At 40.6% G+C, this 21,892-nt stretch overlaps 1 protein-coding gene across 3 annotated transcripts in view; it reads left to right on the top strand.

Annotated features, from left to right (window-relative positions):
- The window catches only part of LOC120949810 (neural cell adhesion molecule 1), a 111,700-nt gene that overhangs the window by 66,852 nt on the left and 22,956 nt on the right, over positions 1-21,892 (top strand). For all 3 annotated transcript variants that reach the window (XM_040367340.2, XM_040367339.2, XM_040367341.2), the window contains exons 4-5: positions 10,731-10,863; positions 14,241-14,449. In XM_040367340.2, coding sequence (XP_040223274.1) covers positions 10,731-10,863; positions 14,241-14,449 — 342 coding nt within the window. The remainder of the gene's footprint in view (positions 1-10,730; positions 10,864-14,240; positions 14,450-21,892) is intronic.

The raw sequence follows: 21,892 nt of genomic DNA, 5'->3' as shown, positions 1-21,892 counted from the left end.
CAATTTAAAAATATAGACCATAACTGGAACAATTTCTGATGAAGTATAACGTTAAGTTATTAAAATTTCTAAAGCCGCATATCGCGGAAAATGATGCTTTTGGCTATAGAAATAAATCTTCTTAAAACAATTTTATGCAATAAAACTGTACATAAATCAATGAAAATGGACAAGAGACTTATAGAATCACAAACATTTTCCTTTGAAGCTCAGATTCACAAATCCAACAAACGCTCAACATTAATTCTACCGTATCATACCGACCAAACCACCACCCATCATTGTAAGCGAGAGTTGCAGGTGTGTACCAGGTTTTAGGCTGTCGGCTTATTGTGCAGGATGATTTAATTCCCTTTCATGTCTTTCGGTGTGGCACACCTAAACCGACTGGCTCAAGTGGCCGTTCGTGATTGGGTAGAACAAACGAAGGATGCTCATCACGAGACAAAAGGAACGCTTGAGGCGTGTTTGTCATGTACGCGTTCAGCATGATGAAGTAGAAAATTGAGAACACCAATTTAAACATGTAGAAACTATATTAAGCTTTGGACAATTGTTTGTTTGTTTCTCAAAATCAATAAGTAAAACAAATAATACTTGTCGATATCGATAATAATTGTAACAACAATTTGATTTTCAGTCACTTTGTGTCTTTTAGATACAATATCAATAGAGTTAAAAGCTTACCCATCTTTTAACAGACTAATAGGACGCTGTCGAAACAAAGCTTTCATAGAGCACACACTCATTGCGTCATACTATACGTACCATATCGCAAATGATCCCATAAACGAAGTGCTAATTAATTTAATTAGATCAACCCCCACTTTCCGTACCCATTACCTTTCCGTACGGGCAGTTGCTCTTCGATCTGCTGGTAAACCCAAAAACCATACACTGCATTCACTGCAGCATCGCACGGCATAGCGGATCGATAGAAACAACACAGCAAAGTTAGACTAAATAATGCATACGTCAGCATAAAGGCCGGAAATTTTGGCAGGAAGACATTTCCATTTAATTAATTTTGATTCTGATCTTTGATGGTGTCGCTGCCATCGAACATCAAAAGCCAGTACGATAGCGAGAATGTACTCTTTGTTCAGCTGAGGATGATAATGGCGTAGCGTTAGCAGAGAGAAGCGCGAAACAAAATGTACATTTCAAAATTGAACTGAGGTAAAAAACTTATTGCACTCATCCTGAAACATTTCAGCAAAGCAAAGGTTTCACAATATTGTTTAAATATTGTCGAAAAGAAAAGTTGTCATTGTTACACATTTTTCTTTCTTTATTTCTTTCTTTATTTCTTTCTTTTGACAACAGCAAGCTCCCAACATCCCCGCGGAGTTATTTTGATTTTCTCTCTGACCATTATATTGATTTTCGTAAACTGAGCCAATGTAAACCGAGTGCTTGAAATCAAAATCTTATTTTAACGAGGTAAATGCATAACTAGGCATGCGATGTGCTATTGAGACGATGTTTTGTATACAATCGTAGCGAGCAAGCACTGAGCACACGTTCAGTAAGGACTGCGAACGTATATTTCACATTGAATCGATACGTTACTTCTACTCGCATAAAAAGTTGTTTTCTTGTTTAGCTCAGAGACTTAAGATCCATTTTTTCATATTGTTTTTCATTTAAACTGAGAATGATTTCTTTATATCCTATTTTTTGTTCGGATTCATGGCGCCAACACGTGTCTCAGCCAATTTATTTGTTTCAATTCCATATTGGTTTCTTTCATAAAAGCTTTACAATCTCCGCAAATGATGCACAGAAAGTAAAACCATTGTAAATGTCTATGAAATTTCAAACAAATAGAATTGAGTGGTACTGTCTCAAAATTAAAAAAAAATGTACGACTTATTTAAAATCGACAAATTACCCGACAGTTGATAAAAAAGAAAAGCGTTTTATGACATCTGTTTGAGTCTAAATTCTAAAATTCACAATATTCATTTAAAAAAGGCTAGTTTTAGATGACTCAACTCTGAAATATCGTGGAAAAAAAGATTTAGCAAACATATTGCCGAAAAATTGTTCCATTACTACATAAAGCTGCAAAGGCTTTTGCCTTGTTTAAATATTCCCAATTCAACGAAGGTTCTGAACTGCGTAGTAGCATTTTTTGCAATCCATCTTGTATTTTGTTGTTTGAACCGATATCAAATCCATCGATTCTGGGAAATCCCATTACATTGGTGACGAATCGGTAAGGGAGGAGCAGGAGCTGATAAAATATTTGTAGACAAAAATCAAATATAGTTTTTTCATCCAGTTCTAGGAAAAAACATACCTTTTGGGGGATCAGTCTCTGTTCAGATTAGATTCCCCGCACAATGAAACGCTCGTTTTCCATAAGAAAAACCTTCCATTTTTCCCCATTGCAAAACAGCATCAAACAATCCAACCGCTCTCCCGTCACTTTTACACCCTGTCCAACACTGATTGATATTCTGACGTCAGACGTTGGCACAGGTTTCAGGGCCGGCATAAATGTTGCTACCAGTGAGCGACATGGTTCGTTAGCTACGTTATCCCAGCCTCGAATATTCCGCACCTGCTCGTATCCTCGGGGGTGGGCGCAGTAGGACACAGCAGGGCAGGGCAGTTCAGCAGTTTCATATTATTTCGTACCGTTTCGAGCCGGACCCGAGGGACCGATTGGATTCGCAAGGGAACCTTTTAAAATTGGCCTAATTATATTTTAATTGGATCGTATTATTTTTCGGTTTCAAAGTTTCTCGGGCTTCTGTGAAAACCTGCCCGTTTCAATTCCGGTTGAAAAGTTTCGTTCGATTCGGTGTAAAAACGATGACAACCTATTCGAATCGATGTGAACCACATCCACCGGGGGCAAGCGGGCTGATTATGATGGAGGGTGTGTATACAATCAAACAAAAAAGTCACACTGACCACCAAACCGACGCTATCCCCAGGGTAGCATGGCTGGCAAAGCCTTCGGTCAAGGTAAGGAGATGGAATGAAAACAGCAAGCGACATTACAATCTTGATGGACGTTACAGCATTAAATGGAGGGGGGCAAAAACGCTTTCTGCTCGTCTCAAACAAACCAGAAATGGAAAAACGGAATCAAAGAACCAATCAAATCGAGGAATACAAGTTTAATTGACCTTACCGGCGGGAGGGCGGCAGCTGGGCAGCGGACGAACGGATGAACCCGGCGCTGTGCGGTTCGCTTCAAACGATTTGTGTCCTCAATTTCACAGCATCTTAACTGGAGCGCCTTCCCCGTAGGTTAAGCCGTGTAGCCGCAACATCGCACCGGCTATCGATTGAAATATAGCCGGTTCTGTTCTGGGGTTTTCGGAAAGGTTGGAAAATGGCTGGATAACTCACAATACGTGTACCCCGGGATGCTTTGGATGAGGTAAAGCGAAGTCAAACGGTTAAAAGGGATGGAATGAACTTCAAACGAAAATTGGGAAAAAGGATCGGTCAGCTTAAGCCGGGCAACCGAGCTGCCCACAACGGTGACGGCAATCTTTTGATTGCGGTCAATTGGTTAATCGGTAGTGTTTTGGAGTATTTTTCCAAGTTTGGTCAGTTATTGTGGGTGGTCGCTTTTATTTTATACCATTTATGTAATAATTGATCGATTAGATTAGATGCGGACAAACAAAACGAAGCGATTGTTTTAATCAACTGGATTATTAGTTCTTACTTTCCTAAACCAATCAACAGTAACAGTTGATATTGTGAAACGTTTTATGCTAGATAACGCCTTATATTACCAGCGGTATGCACAACATTTTAAATTAATTATTTTTAAACATACATATTTTATAACATTAACCACATTTCTATCCCTCATTGGTCGAAAGTAGAAATAATTGTGACATTATATTCACTTTGAAAAAGATGTCAGTTCCATTTTTCGGTATCCATTTTCCTGATAAAAAGTGCATCCGGTCCAATGAACCGATAAAATGATGCCTTAATATTATCGGGCCTGCATACCATACCAAGACACCGAGAATGAGCTACAAATAAAGAAGCAATCGTACAACCACAGCCAAAACTTAATGTGAAACCTTCGCAAAATCACAACTGCACAAGATTAGTTTCCGTTGTTGTGCTACGGACGACAGCTCACTACACGTTTTGGCTTCTCTACAAGCCTAAGCTCTGTACAGCAGTGTCGGAGTTTAGCTACCGAGGAAAAGCCAAGAGAAGCGCGATTACTGTTAGCAAAGCAAGCTATAGCGGAACCCTCTGTCGAGTAATCCGGTCGCAACTGGCGGTATCCTTCGGTCGGTGATCCGTTTCATACCATCACGAGCGCCAGATTATCATTTCGTTCCATTAGATTTGCCGCGCAACGATCATCAAACGTCCCACAATGTGCTCACGAGTGAGTGCACGCGCGGTTACGCCGCTTTGGTCTATCGTTCACCATTAACGACAGCACCGATTGTCTTTCGATGGTTTGGTTGATTTCGATGCTTCTGGATGGCGGTGCCGGTTGATTGTCGACAATGCGGCTGACGCCACGTTCCACCTGTCTCGTCTGTCGCTCCATGAGATTATTTGCTAAATCAATAACATTGGTCCCTGTTTTGCTCGCGGGCTGTTGCCGCTGTATCTCGCACTGTTCGAAGGAGTGCTCAGTGTTTGGTTGTGAATGTCTCGTTTGAAGTGAACCAAAAAAAAAAAAAAAACGGCGAAAAGGAAGTAAATGCGCCACAATGTCTTGCCGCTTGGTAGCATTTAAGGCATGGAGGAAAAAATCAGTTCCTTTCTACAGAGCAAAGAATCGGATTCAACGTTTGGGAAATAATAATCGTAATCTTATTTGTAATTTGTCTACCACGCTTCACATCAAGCAGGAGAGCCGAAAGATGTTCGAAAAAGAAAGACAGAAATAAAGTGAAATAAACGAATGAAAGGCAACATTTCTTCCTGCCCGTATGTTTGAGGTGCCGGAAAGAATCTTTTCCTCGCGCTTTTTCCTGACGCGCCTTACATCTCCGCCCACAGCAGCGGCAGCAGCAGCTTATTGTTGGTAATATTATTGAACAGACGATAAGACGTTTCATTGGAAACGTGTCACGCTGGGTGTAGCACAAAGGAAGATTTTTCCGTTCATTACCGATTTAGAGCAGATGTTTGCAACTTAGCAACGATGATTGCTTTCGCTTTAATTTTTTTTTTTGAAAATATGTTAAAAAGTCTTTATGAGAGTCAAATATTGTCAGACCATCAATTGAATAGGCACCTTTTGCCCGAAGCATTGAGAAAGTTGGAAAATATTTTTTACCTTCATCACATAGGGCAATTTCAATTCACAGCTCATTATAAAGTGCATCCCAAAACGCATCGATCATTTCAGCGCAGCCAAACGAGCCGTTTTGAGCGTTTTGAATGAACCCCAGTGACACTGCTTACCGATGCTAACCTGCAAGAGTTATCTGGACCGAGGTCGTTGATAATACTCGAACGTTTGTGGTGATAATTTTCATTAGTGACAGTCACCGGAAAGCCATCACGTGAATCGATGATGCGACTTCAGCTACGTGCCGTGTGTATAATACACGGTGTGAAAAAGCCAATTGAATATCCAAAATGAGCATCACACGTGGGTGTATGTGTATGTCTGTCTGTGTGTAAGCAATGGAGGGTAACCTCAGCCTGAAGAGGGGATAATAAATGAAAAGCATTATGTCCTCGCCTCACCCTCTGTACTGCCATATTCACATTCCCGACCTGTCACAGAGAAAAAGCGTAATGACATAAATTAGATTTGTCTCGATGGCATGATTTCGGTGTTATCGTCATTTATTTGACATTTTAAATGCAAATCATCTCTGACAATTGTTCGTGTGCGAACTAGCCTTCGTTGGCTGGTTTTCCTTGTTTGCTGATGTTTAAGTCAAAAGACAAATAGGCATGCGTCAATTTCAGCAGTGAAATGAAATTAATGCTTTGGATAAGTTGAAAGGATATTTCATCTTAAAACGTTTGAAAACACATTTCAAACGAGAAAAACAGGCCAAAAAATACTAACACAGCTACGACTGCAACGCAAGTAGCTAACAAAATATCTCAAAATATTATGTTCTTTTTTTAATTGATTGAGCAAAACTGTAAATCATAGCTCGCTGGAAGTACACTCTCGGCTAATTATCTCTTACCCCTTCCAACCGGAACATCTGATCAAATTTGGTAGGACTGACTAAAAAGAATTCAATAATATCAAATAAATGATACAGATTAGTATAATATCACGCACGTACAATATATTATATGATTGTATACTATAAGTTTAACAAAATGCTGGAAATCTTCAATTTTACATTTTCGCGTTAGAGCCTGGCAAGAAACATACAAACTTAACCGCTTTTATTTTAATACTAGCCAAATAGATGCGGGTCGGCAATGTTTTCCATGCATAAATCACCCATCAGCATATCAATCTTTTTTTTTTATATTTAACTACCGGTAATGCTGGGTCAGGTTTGACAAGTAAATTGTTTTACACCATCACACACTGGCCGCGTTTCATGTATACATCTGGTACCACCACATCGCTTCTGGTCAACCGGATTCGTTTAAATGAACCAAATTGCAGGCTGCTCTTTGTATCTTTTTCATTTCTTACCGCTACCCACAAGCACTCTGAAAGAAATCTGCTCCGTCATCTGTCGTGTGTTAGCAGGCGTCGTAAAAATAACTGTAATTTCAGTAATATCCTTTGATTGTGCATGCCGGATTTTTCCCATCGTAAACCAGCAACTTGAACCGCGCCAGATGGATTACTATTTGGAACTGACGGTCAAAACTTGTCCCTTGCGATGCGAGTGTGTGGCAAAAGATCAGCTTTCCTTTGCGAGAAGCGGACGAATGTGGAGTAAAAAGTGTGCCTCTGCAAAAACTTGATGAAGCAAACACGAACCGAAAGCCTTCTTTTATTGTGCTGATGACGTCAGCATAACTAAACATATGATTCGACAAAACCGTCCCTCCATTTATGCATTCATCCATCCAAACTGTCCATTTGGGGTTATTTTTCTTTCCCGCTTAAGCAAACCCCCTATCCTTCTGGTTAGCTGCTGGGCTTACCATCCGGCTGGCCGACTCTATCGATCATACACGACCGGAGCCTTACTGGTCCAAGCGGTACATACGTTTACAGCGGACCTTCAGCCCTAGAAGTGAGCCGAGTGGGATAAATTTGTTATATCGCTATTGCTACGCACCTACCCGGGGTTTGTTTTATCGCCGCTTAGTTTCACATTTCCATACCCGAATGCGATCATCTTTTTTTTTCCTTCGTGCCTATCCAGCCCATAGATATTTTGTTTTGTACCAATCGGCGACTGTACACCAATTGATGAAACTCAATCATTTGCAACAGAGGTATCCATTACGCCGAGGGACAATCTAACCCAACGAAAAACTGGCTCCCCATATTTTTACCACAGCTCCCATCAATGGACACAATTTCCGGCCTTTCAAGCGCCGTCTCTTTGATGACTTCATGAATTGTTACCGATTCGCTCAACTGTAGAAATGAGCGATTGGGAATCCCGGTTTTCATATCGATATTCAAATCGCGATTCCCTATCGGTGAAGGCCGGCAGGAAATGGGAATGATATTTTTAATGAAAAACAACACACCAATTTCACTGGCTGGCCATCTACAATGTGCACAAAAGCGTTGGCACGGGAAAACTGAAACACCAGCCATGGATCGCAAACAACAATCATGGTTGATTTTGTACAAAACGGACCGTGTAATAGATGATTGGTTTTTCTTTCTTCTTCAAAGAGTATGAATGTTTTATAGTGGGTTTTATTTTATTTTTGGGGGTTACGGTTGGCGATTCGCGACATTACAAAGAACCATTTGTTCTCGTACTCAGCAATAGCGTAAAAAACAAGTATTTCATTATCATTTCCCTTTAATTGAAAGGTATTTTTCTGAAGCTCTATTAATTCAGCTGAAGCTCACAATTCTTATTTACCATGTTTTTGTTTGTTCTTTTACAAGGTGTTGATTGAATGATGGAAAATAACAACAATAATTGCTGTATGTTGCGAATTGGAGTACTTTTTCCAAGAATAATAATGTTTATGATTTTGTATGTGTGTAAACATAAGATAGATTGTATGTTAAATGTGAACTAACTAAGTTCTACTAGGCCTATATGTTAAAAAAAATTCTTTATATCTATGAAGGAATTGGAATGGCTTAAAATTATGACATCACATTTAAAGGGTAAAGAAACAATGCTATTTTGTTGAATTGAAAGCATTTTGGTCCAAGATACTCAGTTGTGTATTGAATTAGCTTTATTCGGGTGAAAAAAATATTCTTCGCAGCAAAAAGCGTTTACCTCACAACATTTAAAAAAATAAGTTTCAAAATAAAAAAAAGAATTTATTTTAATAAACTAGGGAAACGAGAAACGTCCTACAAATAAGTTAATGTAACGTTGCCACTAAATAATATGTTTTTTTATTATGTGTTGATGATGCTTACTTTTTGGGTACAATATTAAATTTATCTGTAAATCTCTGACTAACAGTTTAACCATGTATAATATTGAGAATGTAGCATTCTGTCCAAAACTTCACAACAAACCTGTTTAACATAATTATGCGTGGTTCGTCAAACCCCTACGTTGTTTTATTAATTAAAAGTAGCGTATTTTATTCTACAATTGTCACAACACGGTTTTAAACAAACGTAGCTATTCTTGATAATGTCATTATTTACTTAATATTCATTAAACATCAAACAAAAGAAAAGCTTCTAATTGTATCCTTAATTCATTCCCCACAAACAACACATCAAGATGGACAATGGTTAAGCAGGCGGCTTAATTTGAGCTATCCCCTGTAACTTTCTGCTATTTCCTGTAACCTATCACCTCAGCAAAAGTTTTAATCGTTATAGACAAAAAATGTTCATTATATAAATTCGAATTAATAAATTGTAAGTGAATTTTCGATTCTCTAATTTACATGAGTTTGTACGCTATTCTCATCCCACATAGGATTCAAGTACTTACAACTTATCTCAACAAACACTGTTTGTGACTAGACCTGGCTGAAATGAATTTTGTACATCTAAATTCCACGAATCATCATTCACAAAATCGTTTGGCAGCCATCATACCGTAATCGTGCTGGTGGCCAGAACCACGAAATTAGCCCTCACAATTTAATCTCAAACAGTGTCCGTGACGAACTCTAACCACTTTGCAAACAATCGCCACCTCCCAAATCGGCCATGGCCTACAAGCTCAAAAGGGTAAAATTCAGTCAATTTCCTCTATTTTCATGTTTTGAAAAAATAAAAAACGAAAACCTTTCCACCGATTTCATTGTATGGGTTGGTTATATAGTCAAGAGATTGGTTAAAAAAAAGGACAGGTAACACGTTCAAAATTCGAAGCTCGACCACGACGGACGCTCCGGTTAACATGGCACGGGTCGCTGGTGTGGCCCCACTATGTTAACTGAGCTCAAGCCGATGTTATCCCGGTTACAAGCGAGCCTCGACGTGACGCAGCACAGGATCACCGTTACGGTTCGGGCCCGGGCTTGGAGCCTGTTTTTATCAACGCGATGAATTCAAGTCGTTGGTTAGCTTCCGTGCCAGCACGGGATAAGCCGAGTAACTAGGATCACGTTTACGTGGTGGGTTATGGGTACCGATGTGTGTGCGTTGTTCCATTTTTCCACCAGCGGGGATTGTTTGCCTCGTTCAGAATCCTTTCGTCTTTATGCAGCACCCAATGGACCTTTTTTGCGTGCTCAATACTGTGTGCTTCGTCTCATTGAAAGGTACTGCTGGGCCAGTCCCGGGTCCATTTTCATGATTTCAAACACACGCACAGAGATGCTGTACCGAGGTGTGTGAGAGACGTGGTCGGGCAACAGGAAACCGATCCCGCGACATACCGACAGCGTTCGGGGACGATTTGTGGCACTAAACGATGGCTGAGACTAAACTGAGACGGACTTCATCAGTTGGGAAGTTTGTGTATGTGTGTGTGTATGTGTTTTTTTTCACTAGTCTCTGCTGCCGATGTGTTATTTGCAGCTTTCCCGTATCCCATTGCGGACATTCGACTCGTCGTCGTTTCGGGATGCTGCATCCTGAATATTCATTTGAGTTTTGTTGTATGAATCTTTTATCTTCGCCACTACCATTACTTCCTGAATGACCTGCAGTGGCATGATTGGGTATCCAATCGTCGATATTGGAGGGCATTGAAGAGTATAAAAACCGCCAGAACGAACACATCACGCGCTCACATTCGGGTGGAGGAAGCCCAACAAAAAATATAAAGGATAAACCGTTCCCGTCAAAATGGGGACGACTTCGAAGTGGAACAACAATCGAATGTAATATGCATAAAGCACGCCCACGTTTTGGGAAAAAGAACCCCAGACGCACAGAAGCGTGCTGAAAAGGACACACGCACACACACATAAACGGCCATACAGAACATACAAAATAAAAAATGAACATTTCATGCTCGGCGCCAGCGGTGCCGTTCATTTCCGACAGCCTCCCATGCGGATATATTGGCAAACAGTTGACAAAAATATTGACATAAATCCTGGACACGCTCTGCAGTGCCGCCGTCAGTGCTACTAGCACACGCTGGTTGTCAAGCTGAATTGACATGTTTCACTCCCTAGCTAACGTGTGTCCCTCTTTCTGGTTTCAATTTCTTTTGCAGTTCCTGTCGTGGCGATGGAGGCGCTGGTTGGCGAAACAATCTATCTCCCGTGCAACGTCAGCACACACGAGCCGGGTGACAATGTCGTACTGGTGCTCTGGTATCGGGAAGATAAAGGATCGCCCATATACAGGTAAGCCGATTACGGACTACAGTCGCAAAACAATACTGAAACACGTGTACCACTATGGTGGGGTAAGAAACGTTAATTTAAAAATAAAAGCAAATAAATGTACAAACTTCAGAGGAACGGTTTCGACTGTACAACTATGCGGCTGAACAAAAACGCAACGTTCATGATTTCTATAATTTACATTTACATTCCAATTTAAACTACATTATAAGTCAAACTAAATCATTTATTAATTTTGTATGATTGCCAAAAAGCTACAACGAGAATGGTAACTATGCTAATTTAAACAAAAATATTTTTAGGAATGGTTTTACATGTACTGCACCAATAAGATAATAATATCATAATCAGAAACACTCATATGAAAAGTGCATATGAATGTATTGTGTTAAACTTTGTTTTAGCGTTTGAAAATTATCCTTCAATAAGCATAATCCGTATGAATGATTAAATAATAAATCCTGTGTTTAAACTCTGCACATAAATTTCGCCGAGTATGAATTTTATTGTTCAAAACAGCCCCTCCTTTACATGAGGGGGATAACTTTTTAACATTTAAATTTGTTCATAACATTACTCAACATCTGTCTGTAATGTCAAACAACCTTAAAAACATATTTATGAGGCAACAAGTGTTTTTTTACTTCTGTATATAATGTTAAGCCGGTCTCGTGATACAGTGAACGTGAACGTGACGTGAACGACGTAACAACATGCCCGTCACGGTTTCAAGCCTCGAATGGACCATGCCCCCATACGTAAGATTGATCATCCTGCTATGTGTAATCAGTAAGTCACTAACCTACAACGGTTGTTGTGCCAAAGAAGAGGAGGAAGAAGAAGTATAGAATGTTGTCGGATTATCTGACATAATACGGATGTTAAAGAGAATTAGGCCGACCAGATGAAGTTGATGAAACAACGGGACACATATAAAAAATACGGGACATCGTATATTTTTAAAAATTCAGCAAACATTTCTTTTATTTTTGTTTTTGTTACAAACTATTAGGATACATTAAAATTATGCCAAATTACGATCAATACATTGATCAACAAACGGGAATATACTACACAATTTTTGCAAATTACACGAAGCTAAGTATCGATGCTCTCTTTTGCATAAGCAAAAATCAAAATCAAAGAAATTTTCAATGTTAACCGATTGTGATTTTATTTTCACATCGGCACTGAAAAACATACCAGAATCATAAATGATATTGATCGTTATGCGAGATTTTATTTCTTTAAAGAGGTATTTGCGGAGCATTTAGATTTGCTCGTTTTACGAAAAACTAAAGGGTACTCGTTATGAAGGGCACCACTATTTATGAAATCATAGCATAGTCCTTATTTTATTTATTTTCTTTTCTTTTGTTTTTTCTTTTATTTATTGTTACGGCCATTGATGAATGAATTTTTCTTAAACTTAACTTTTGTAGGCAACGTACAGAGTTTTACAGCCCAATAAACAACCCTCCACATGCACAATACAATACAAGTCATTCCTTCTGAATAAAAAGAAGAACTCTTTACCTGTTTTATGAATATACTTCAATTTATATGAACAAAACTTGTCACGTATGGTGTAGATGTCACGCATATTAACAAAATGCTACTATACTGAAGCTTTCTTTATGCTTTGATGTTTATTACATCTAATAAACAAACCATTGAGAAATGTGTCAACTTTGTCAAAAGTTGTTTGTTGTATGTATTTTTTTCTTCAACAAGAAATTTCTCGTGACAGCATTTAAAATTTACACATTAATAACCCTGTAACTATAAAATGCATATGATAAAAAGTGTCTTTTGAATATCGATAGATAGTTTGTTCAACAAAAATCAATTAGGAACACGCATATTAGTAATATTTCCTTCGGAATAGATCACAACTGCGTCAAATAAACGTTTTTGTTCGGATGTTTTCATTAACGTCAGTTTTTTCGCGTTTTTTGTCAACATTTGTCAACTTCATTACCTCGTGTCTTCAGGTTACGGTATGAGCCGCACTCCCCATGTAAAGACCTGACTATACAGCTAAGGGTATTTAATAAGCCACTGAAAGCCAAGTTTGTAAAAGGATTAACCAACTCTAGAACAAACATCCCTTCCATAGAAAACTTCACCTATCTACTTATTTAACAAATTTGTGGTTAAATACCTTATTAATATTAACATCTTGCAATCATTTTAAAAGTTTTTAATTTTAAGTTACTCTTATGCAAATAAGCCTAGCGTAATTAATTAAATTAATTAGAATGTTTGCAACAACCTTACATCACGAGATGACAGTCAATAATTAAAACAACACAAAAATTTCCAAAATTACGCTGCTAGGAGAATTTGAAAATGGTCGTTGTTTATTTAATCCCAATAAGAAAAAGGACCCACCAACGGATCAGTGCAAACAAACACAGAAAGCGTAAATCATATTGTTTCTACCGATTGTCAACCCAACTTCGATCCAACACTACGCACCCAGCATTCCGAAAACGGTCGGTGGACAAACAATTCCAAATAAGCGCAATAGTAGATGACATTGCGCATCATCGGCTGCGGGTGACGACAATGTTTCTCGCTATACTTCAATTTCGCAACACTTCAATCAATTCTTCATCAATTATGTAGATCATGTTTCCTGGGTTGGTTTGCTGTCCTTTCGCGGCCGGCCAGCAATCTCAACTCCTTGGGTGGGGAAAGGTCGTGACGATATGCCGTGATGAGTTTGCCTCTCGTTCGTGAGGATTTTTTTTCTTAAGGTGTGAATAAATAATTCATCTTCGGTGTACTGTTCTTTTTTACGAGAGTCTGAAGTGTCGGTCCGTGTTTGGTGGTCTTACCTTAGGATCGTAAGGAAGTTTCCGCTCCCACGAGGACACACGGTACTTTGTAGGTGGACGATAGAAGGCAGCGCGCACACAGCATCACAGTTTTTGATTGAGATTTGTCTTGAAATACAGCAAACTGTGCGTTAGAAGCAAGGAACGCTGAGTGGTGCTTGATTTTATTTTTAGCAACTGTGTGATGGAAGATGACAATCTCTTGAAATTGTATGAATTCAAAGAAAATGATTTTAGTTTTTGGAAAAGCTTACTGTTTTTGAAATTGCCTGACGATTGTGTTCGGTGGTTTCATCGGTCAGTGAAATAAGCTTTTTTCGATATATAGATATCATATATATATATATATATATATATATATATATATATATATATATATATATATATATATATATATATATATATATATATATATATATATATATACATATATCTTCAACACAACGTCTATCAATCGTGTCTCCCGACGTTCTATTATTTTTATGTCATGAAGGATATTTGATTAATGATTGTTTAATTTTAATTTCATTGCAGTGCTGATACACGTGGACGGGAAGTGGGATCGGCGAAACGCTGGTCGGACGACTCCATGTTTGGTGATCGAGCCTACTTCCAGTTCGAAAAGGAACCGGGTGAACTGGCGGTGCAAAATGTACGCGAAACCGACAGCGGCATGTATCGATGTCGTGTGGATTTTATCGTAGCACAGACTAGAAACAGTGTTGTAAATCTCACAATTATAGGTAAGCGAATACTAACGCATAACTTCTTCGACATAAAGAAAATATTCTTGTAAGGTTGTCTTTGCTTTTGATTAATGAGAAATCATTGGAGTGAGATTGTTTTATTTTAGTAACATTTAATTTTAAGAGCCACTGAGTAGAGTAATTGCAGTGCCGGTCCCATGGTAAAATCGACAATTAGCACGACTTAACAACATGCCCGTCATGGGTACAAACTTTGTATTGCGTTCTCAAACGTAGGACTGACTCACCTGCTACTAAATATATAAATCAATTATAGTCACTGATGGTTGCTCTTCAATAGTAAGAATAATTACAGCCACTCAGTAATAATTGGCATAATAATCTGTTACTATTCTTCATATAACCAGAATTCCTTAACGTTTGGTCATTGAAATGCTATTGCAGAAATAATACAACTCCCCTCTTTAAAGCATTCAACATCTTTTACGCCAATGCATTAGCTCTACTCTCGAGTTATCAATCACTTGACTGTGAAAAAGTATTCCCCAAGCCGTTGCCTCGACCTTCGATCCCTTCTGCGTCACTTATCATCACCATTAGCGTTGCGCGAATCCGTGCTCGGCTATAGTCGTTTGGGGAAAAGGCTTACCAACAGCCACAACGCTTTATCGCCGATTCCACTGAACGGTGTAATGATTAAATATAAATCAGAATCAATAGCTTTGCTTGTACTTCGTAGCATTAAAACCACGCCCGATTCGCCTTTTACGCTCCACCGGGGACCAATTCGATATGCTGGTAGTACATAAAGGTCAGCTTGATGATTCTTTACGTACTAGCTTACACCGTCCCGTCCGGATATTAAACATCCAAGTATACTTCAATGCAATAGAAATATAGTTCCTTTTTGGTTTCCTCCACCCGCACCAGTGCTTCATTTGGCGGTAGTATCAAACAAAGGCTTTAAAAGCATCATCGTCGTGAGTCTGTCGTTAAAGAGAAACTACAGCGAATCGTAGTAGAGTGTACGTAATACAGTCCTACGTAACGCTCGGGAAGGTAGTGACATATCTTTACGAGCATGAGAGTGTTCAGGACCGAACGGAATCATTGAGGTCGTTATCAAAAACTCGTCTCGAGTGCTCGATCTGTTCCGTGTCTAGCAAAAAAAAAAAGAAACACAATCAAAGATAGACCAATCATAATCGGGACCGTTCGCAGGTCCGTTCAAACATACATGACATGGCATGGCAGGTCACAAAACTTCCCAAATTGACATCTTGACGACCGAATGCCACTCGATTCGCTGCTCCGGATGGATTAGTGTCGTCAAGATTGCTCGTAAGCGAGTACCGAAGGAGGACCGTTGTGTCACAGTTCATCAGTTCGCACGCTGTGGGCGACCTTATTTGGGCTTGTTTGAGTTGTATCGAGTATCGAGGAGAAAAAGACCAACAAAGAGAATAATGTGATCCATCGGAATGGAAAGCTGAATGAAGGGAGAAGGAGAACAACCTATGTCGATATAACAGCCATGCTAGTTATCAGTCCGCGCAAAGGAGCAACTTTATGAAATTCCCATGCTACTATGAGGACAGTTTGCTTGTTCGCTCCCATGTGGAATGTTGTGTGCTTTAACAGAGGGGTACGGTTGAAGGATGAGGAGTGTGTGTGTGGGTCTGATAGAGGGGGGGGGGGAGGGGGGTTATACTGACAACGACTCGTTATGCACACTTCCTCCTAACCAAGCATCTGTTCTAGTGGGATAATAAATTGATATTTGTGTACAAACCACGCACCTTGAGACGATACCGCGACAGGGGACAGATTTTTCCAGCCGATAGCAAATAAATGTAACACATTTGACAAGAGTTCACAAAGAGGCTTTTATCGACACGCACGACGGACATGACTTAAACAACACATGTAGTTAGAGGGTGAAAAATGTAACAGCAAAGCATGCAGCTTGCCAATCACTGCTACAAGGCTTTCGGTCCATGTCGAACCGAATTTCCTGATCCGCTACGAAAGCATAGAAAATGCCATGCAATGCTAAACGTTACAGATGAAATCTCCACGGTTCACACGCTCACATAGACACGAAACATAACTGGCATGGTTGGAATTACATCAAAATAATATTACTCACACATGGCAGGAATCATTTGAAGCTTTATTAAATCGTTCGTAATCTAATTTGCCGTACATGGGCAAGCCACACGGTATGTCAGGGAGAATGTGGTTTGAGCCTTTATGTGGCTGTAATAAATTGATTCACGGTAGCATCTGTATAACGAGACAAGGTGTCATTTTAATTTAAAATCACAACAAATGGAGGCAATTTGAAAATTGTGCATTTTAACATAACTTGATGTTTATTCAACAAATTAGAATTGTGTGGCTTGATCATCCACGGAATTGTGATTAATAACGGGTGTTGAGTTCACTTTTTGCTATTTAATTGGATGACTATATCATGACAGCCTGGAAAAAGGATTGGATTCCTGTTTAGAAAGATTGAAAAAAACTATGTTTTAAAAATATTCTATATTAATATATCACCAAATAAAAATTTGAGCTGAAAAACTGGGTTTCATTTTTTGATTGAATCCCTACCTTTTATTAGGAAATAGATTGAGAAAAAATAAAAGATGCACAACGGTTTTGATTTTGATCACTGATAGAGTTACTGTAACAATTCTTGGAATAAAAACGTTCAAATTTTCTCACAGGAGTCCGATTGCTGACAAAATCTAGGCAAACCAAATTCAATAACAAAACGTCAAGTATGCTGTTAGCGAAAATCAAATCACAACATACTACCAGCAGTAAAGTGCTGCGCCAATCCCCTTAGTACGCATTAAACCGCTCGAATATCGATTCTTGAATGGCGGTGTCTTGGGAACACTCATAAAATCGTATATTTATCTAGGGATGCATTTTGCGACATTTGCTTACCCAGAGCCATCGCAACACATTGTAAGGGCGAAATTCTTGTTGCAAAAAAGTGTTCTCAACATCCAGCAGAATGGGGGAGTGTGATGTTGTGAGTGAAAAGTTGATGGAATAAAAATAACCTAAACCGTTTACAAACATACCCCTTACGATGGGAAGCAATCTGCTCTGCCGGCAGCCCAAACCCCTCCACACTCACTGAGGGGTGGTGAAGTATCCTTGAAGCCAGTGGTTTAACCAGTCATCGAGTTGCCGCGTAAATGTCGTAGGTGTGGCAGAAGCCTCAAGAAGACAAGTTTGTCGGGCGTCCCGGGCACACTGCACTGTAGGCGGATCGGTACTTGCCATCTGGTCTTAGATAACCTTTTAAAGTGGAAATTTATAACGTAATAATGTGAGTTTTGTTATTTTCCCCCATTCGTCCGCCCCTTCCATGCGTAGCGTTACGCCAGTCGAACGGAAGAAAAGCCGTCGTCGTAGTCGCAGGGAATTGGACGGGTTTGTCGTCCTCGGTCGCTTCTTGGGGGATTTCTGCTAGCTGGTTTTGATTTTATTAAACGGACCTCCTCGTTTCAGCTTGCCTGTGTCGCTGTACCGGGGCTTGTGCACGCTGTTCCATTACATACGGCCACAAGAAGTCATCAAGTGTTCGTTCGCTGCGGCGTAACGATCCATGTACCGTAAAGTAGTGAGTTTTATTTACTCTTTTTAGAGTCTTTTCGAACTCTTGCCCGGATGAGATTTCACGAGCGTAGAGCGTTTCGTCACGAGGTGTTGAGTTTGACGATTGACCGATGACTTTTTATCGCTCTATTAAAGGGCGTTTGTTTTGTCATAATTTGATGTTGGTTTCGATTGGAGGCAATGGGTTTGGGCAAAAGAGCAATGAAAACGATAAAGTTGTTAAATTGTCCTCTTTCAAACAACATAGTGCAACACAAATCATAAAAAAATGAATTTCAATTTCAATTTGCTCAGACAGTGCACTTCCCCGCTAGCAGAGTAATTGAGCTGATAATTGCATTTTTGCACAGCAAAAGAAACGATTTTATGCTAAAGTTTTGCTCTCCATTATGCCTCTGACTTTTCCCTCCGGGGCAGTACTAATGTTCCTTGTGTAGGTTTTGTTTTCACACCGCTGTTGTCTCTAGTGAAGACAAACTGTACAAAACTGTAATCAGAGCCGGTGAATGGCGAAGCAAAAGTTTCACCCAGCCGGCCTCGGTCTGCTGCTGTATTGCTCCTGCTGGAATAATTCTGTCGAACGACTCATTCCCCGGTAAATGAGCCCTAGCCCCACCCGGGACCCGCTGAGCAAGCGTAAATATGAAGGGCGAAAGCAAGCGGAATGAGTTTGTCGCATGACTGCCAGTGACTGCAAATCCGGTGGTGGACGCGCAGGGACTCACCACTCGAGTACGAGGCACAGTAACAATCGTTGGGCGGGGCTGCTGTTTGCTATCCCGTCGCATTATTCCTGGCCGTTTGGCTTATAGCACTGTCAAGCTGTTTGTCGTCCAGCTGACCCACGCCCCGTGGAACGGTCTCGAGAAGAGTAACCGTGGCCGGGTGCACTAATCGTTGTGACCTCAAACTTTTCTACTAACGAGATCTGACCGATTCATTTCCGTTGTTGCATTTCTCAACTACCTCCCACTTACGTCTGTTTGTGCTTGTTAGCTGGGGCGCCCAACCACACCCAGCTCGCCCGGTCCTCACAATCGATCTTTTTGCTCTTGCACTCGTGCGACAAACCGTTCAACCAGCCATCATCTGCAATCATTCGAGAGGTGATTGGGAACAGAGCGCGCTGCAAATAATCATCTCATTCAACAGATCGATTTATGTTAAATTGATTATTTTCCCATCCGTTCCGGGGCTCCGTACGACCCCGGAGCGACCTCGTTCGCTGCTCTTGTGCGACCCGGGCCATCAAATACGGATGCAGCAAGGATAGTAATGGAACAAGAAATGGTCGCTTTGGCCATCATCTCCCCGGCAAACAATCGTGCAAAAGTGAATGAGCCGTGGCAGGACCAGGGTACGGAGAGCGTAACCGTCTAGGACGGTCCGGTAGTGACTTCCATTGTGAAAACGATTTGTTTTTCCTGTTCTTCGTGCTTATCTCATTGGTTTTTTCCTTATTTCCTCTTGCTACCGGTGGCGGTGGGTCGACCTAATGGAAGGAAAACATTGAACCGCTGGCAGGATTGATTGATCCGGTATTGAGGAAAACTTAGTTCCTTCCAGCCCGTTACTCTCCTTTCCCCACGGTCCTATGCAAGCCTCATTCACAACAAAACAAACTCACAGACATCAAGAGCAGGCAATGTTAAGATCACCTCTTTCCGGCTGATTGAACGCAAGAAACAGGGCTCGTTTCCCCAGCACCAGCGTCTCGAGCGATTGTTTGTCAACGATTGCACCCTAGCTGACTTCTTTTTTTTTGCAAGAAGCCTTACACAGCTGGTGGAACAGAGAAAGCAAGGGTTTACTAAACAAAATCCGAGCAACGAAAGAAGAGCATTCCCTTCTTCATTTTCTATCGGAACGAAACGGAAGCCAGGCACATTCCATCGATTGACCCTCACCAGGCACCGCCAGTTAGTAGGCGCCGACGAGGAAATGGAAGAAACATAAAACGTGTATCCCAAATGGATGGTCACACTACACCGTGCTCCACCCCCCAGCCCACCTGACTAATCCTAGGTAGCGTACGAGACCGTTCCGAGATCAACGGTCAAACGCATGTTTCTCGGCATGTTTTGTTAGCAAATCCGGGGTTTCTTTTTCCTCCGAAAGCACTTTGAAATAGATTCTGGCATCAAATCGGACGTGATAAATGTTATCTTCAGTTGTTTGTTGCAAAATGTACGGAGGAGCAGTGGATTCTATTGAGAGTTTGCTAGAGAAGATGAAACTTGTGGAGCAAACATAGAAGCAAAGTAAAATGTCATGTTTGTTTCTTGGAAACTATCGCGAACATGAAAAGAGGAAAAAGTTAGAGAAGAAAATGGTGCAGGTTTGGTAAACTTTAACATATTGCATTTGTCGTGAAATTGTTTCGGTTGCTTCTCGATGCTTAAATTATCGATGAGTTGCATTTGTGGCTATATTGTTTCCGTATTGCTCTAACCAGCAGCTCTAAGCAATAGGCCGTTGCAAGACATTTGGGTTAGCAAAGGCATGAAGTGATAAGCTCGTAAGTTATGAATAAGATAAAATCTATTGCTATTGCATATGGACAAGCTTTACACACGGTTGCTTTCATTGAAACGATTCACCAACTGATACAATCTTTCTACAAACAATTCAAGCTGTTTGCTGAATGTTTTTAATGCTATACAGACAAGCTTGTCAAAACAAGCTTTCTTTTCTCAACTAACAGTACCAAAGGCAAACTATTTCTGTACATTGTAAGAAACTCTTGAGGCGAATAAATAAATGCCATAGCGGAAATGTACCAAACATGTACACACCGATTCCACAACCAAACAGCGGACACAAACTTTTAATACGTGGATCGCAACAACTACTTCCAACGACTCTCTTTCTCTCTGCCTTCCCGATACTCTTCCTTTCTTTGCTTTGTGATTTGAACACAGTCTGTGGCATAAGCTGTTACCATATCCAGATGCATTTGTCAACCTTCACGCACGGAAAAGTCCCTGAGAAAAATACCGCGCAGCCCAACCGGAATCGAACACTTGCGACGGTGGCGAACGGTCGGAAAGATGCTTGTTAAATTTTTTCTATTGGAAAATCGCCTTTTTCCTGCACACAACAGCAGCAGCTGTCTCATACCGCCTCTGGTCCCTTCTCCGAAAGCGAAAAGTATTATTCTACCGACGGGTGCCGGAAAGAAAGGTTTCGAATGTCGCGCATAGGAGACGAGAAGTTATGGAAAACTTTCTTCCATGTTGCATAATTTTCAATATCCTATTCACACAAGGTTCATGGTTGAGCCACGACCCTTTTCCCTTTCCATTGGCACCATCGCCATCCATCCCGTAGACTAACAGTCCCGCTTGCTTTCCATGCCCATACCGCAAGGGGCAGGATGGGGACAGGATCTTGAAAACCACAATAAATATCTCGAGAGTTGGAGTGTCTCGGTATAATGGTGCCATCGTGCTGATGCTGACGTCCTTGGCACGATCTTGAGCGCGTACGCTCGGTTTGGCGAAAATGCCTTCATCCTCAGCGCTGGCATCCGCTGGCACGATGGAAAGCCGCGAGGTGCGACGCGATGGTTGTCGCGCACGGAATGGAAAAACCGGAGCAAAATAAGTAAAAACATTTCCCCACCGCGAACGCTCAAAGAAGCGGCGTTGCGCGATCACCGATAGAAATGTATAACTTTTATGGCGCATAACTTTGGTGTATTGAAAAACGCATCGCATTTCGGCTGGGAACCAAGTTTCAGCTGCCTCCCACCTGCCTACCCATCGTCACGCGTTGAGTGTACGCTTTGCGGTGGTCGACCGACGGACGTGCCCGTATCGGACGGGAAATGAAATCGAA

This window comes from Anopheles coluzzii, chromosome 2 (genome assembly GCF_943734685.1).
Source record: "Anopheles coluzzii chromosome 2, AcolN3, whole genome shotgun sequence".
Classification (NCBI taxonomy): Eukaryota; Metazoa; Arthropoda; class Insecta; order Diptera; family Culicidae; genus Anopheles; species Anopheles coluzzii.
The sequence above is the reverse complement of the archived record's forward strand: the minus strand, read 5'-3'. Positions and strand labels throughout refer to the sequence as shown.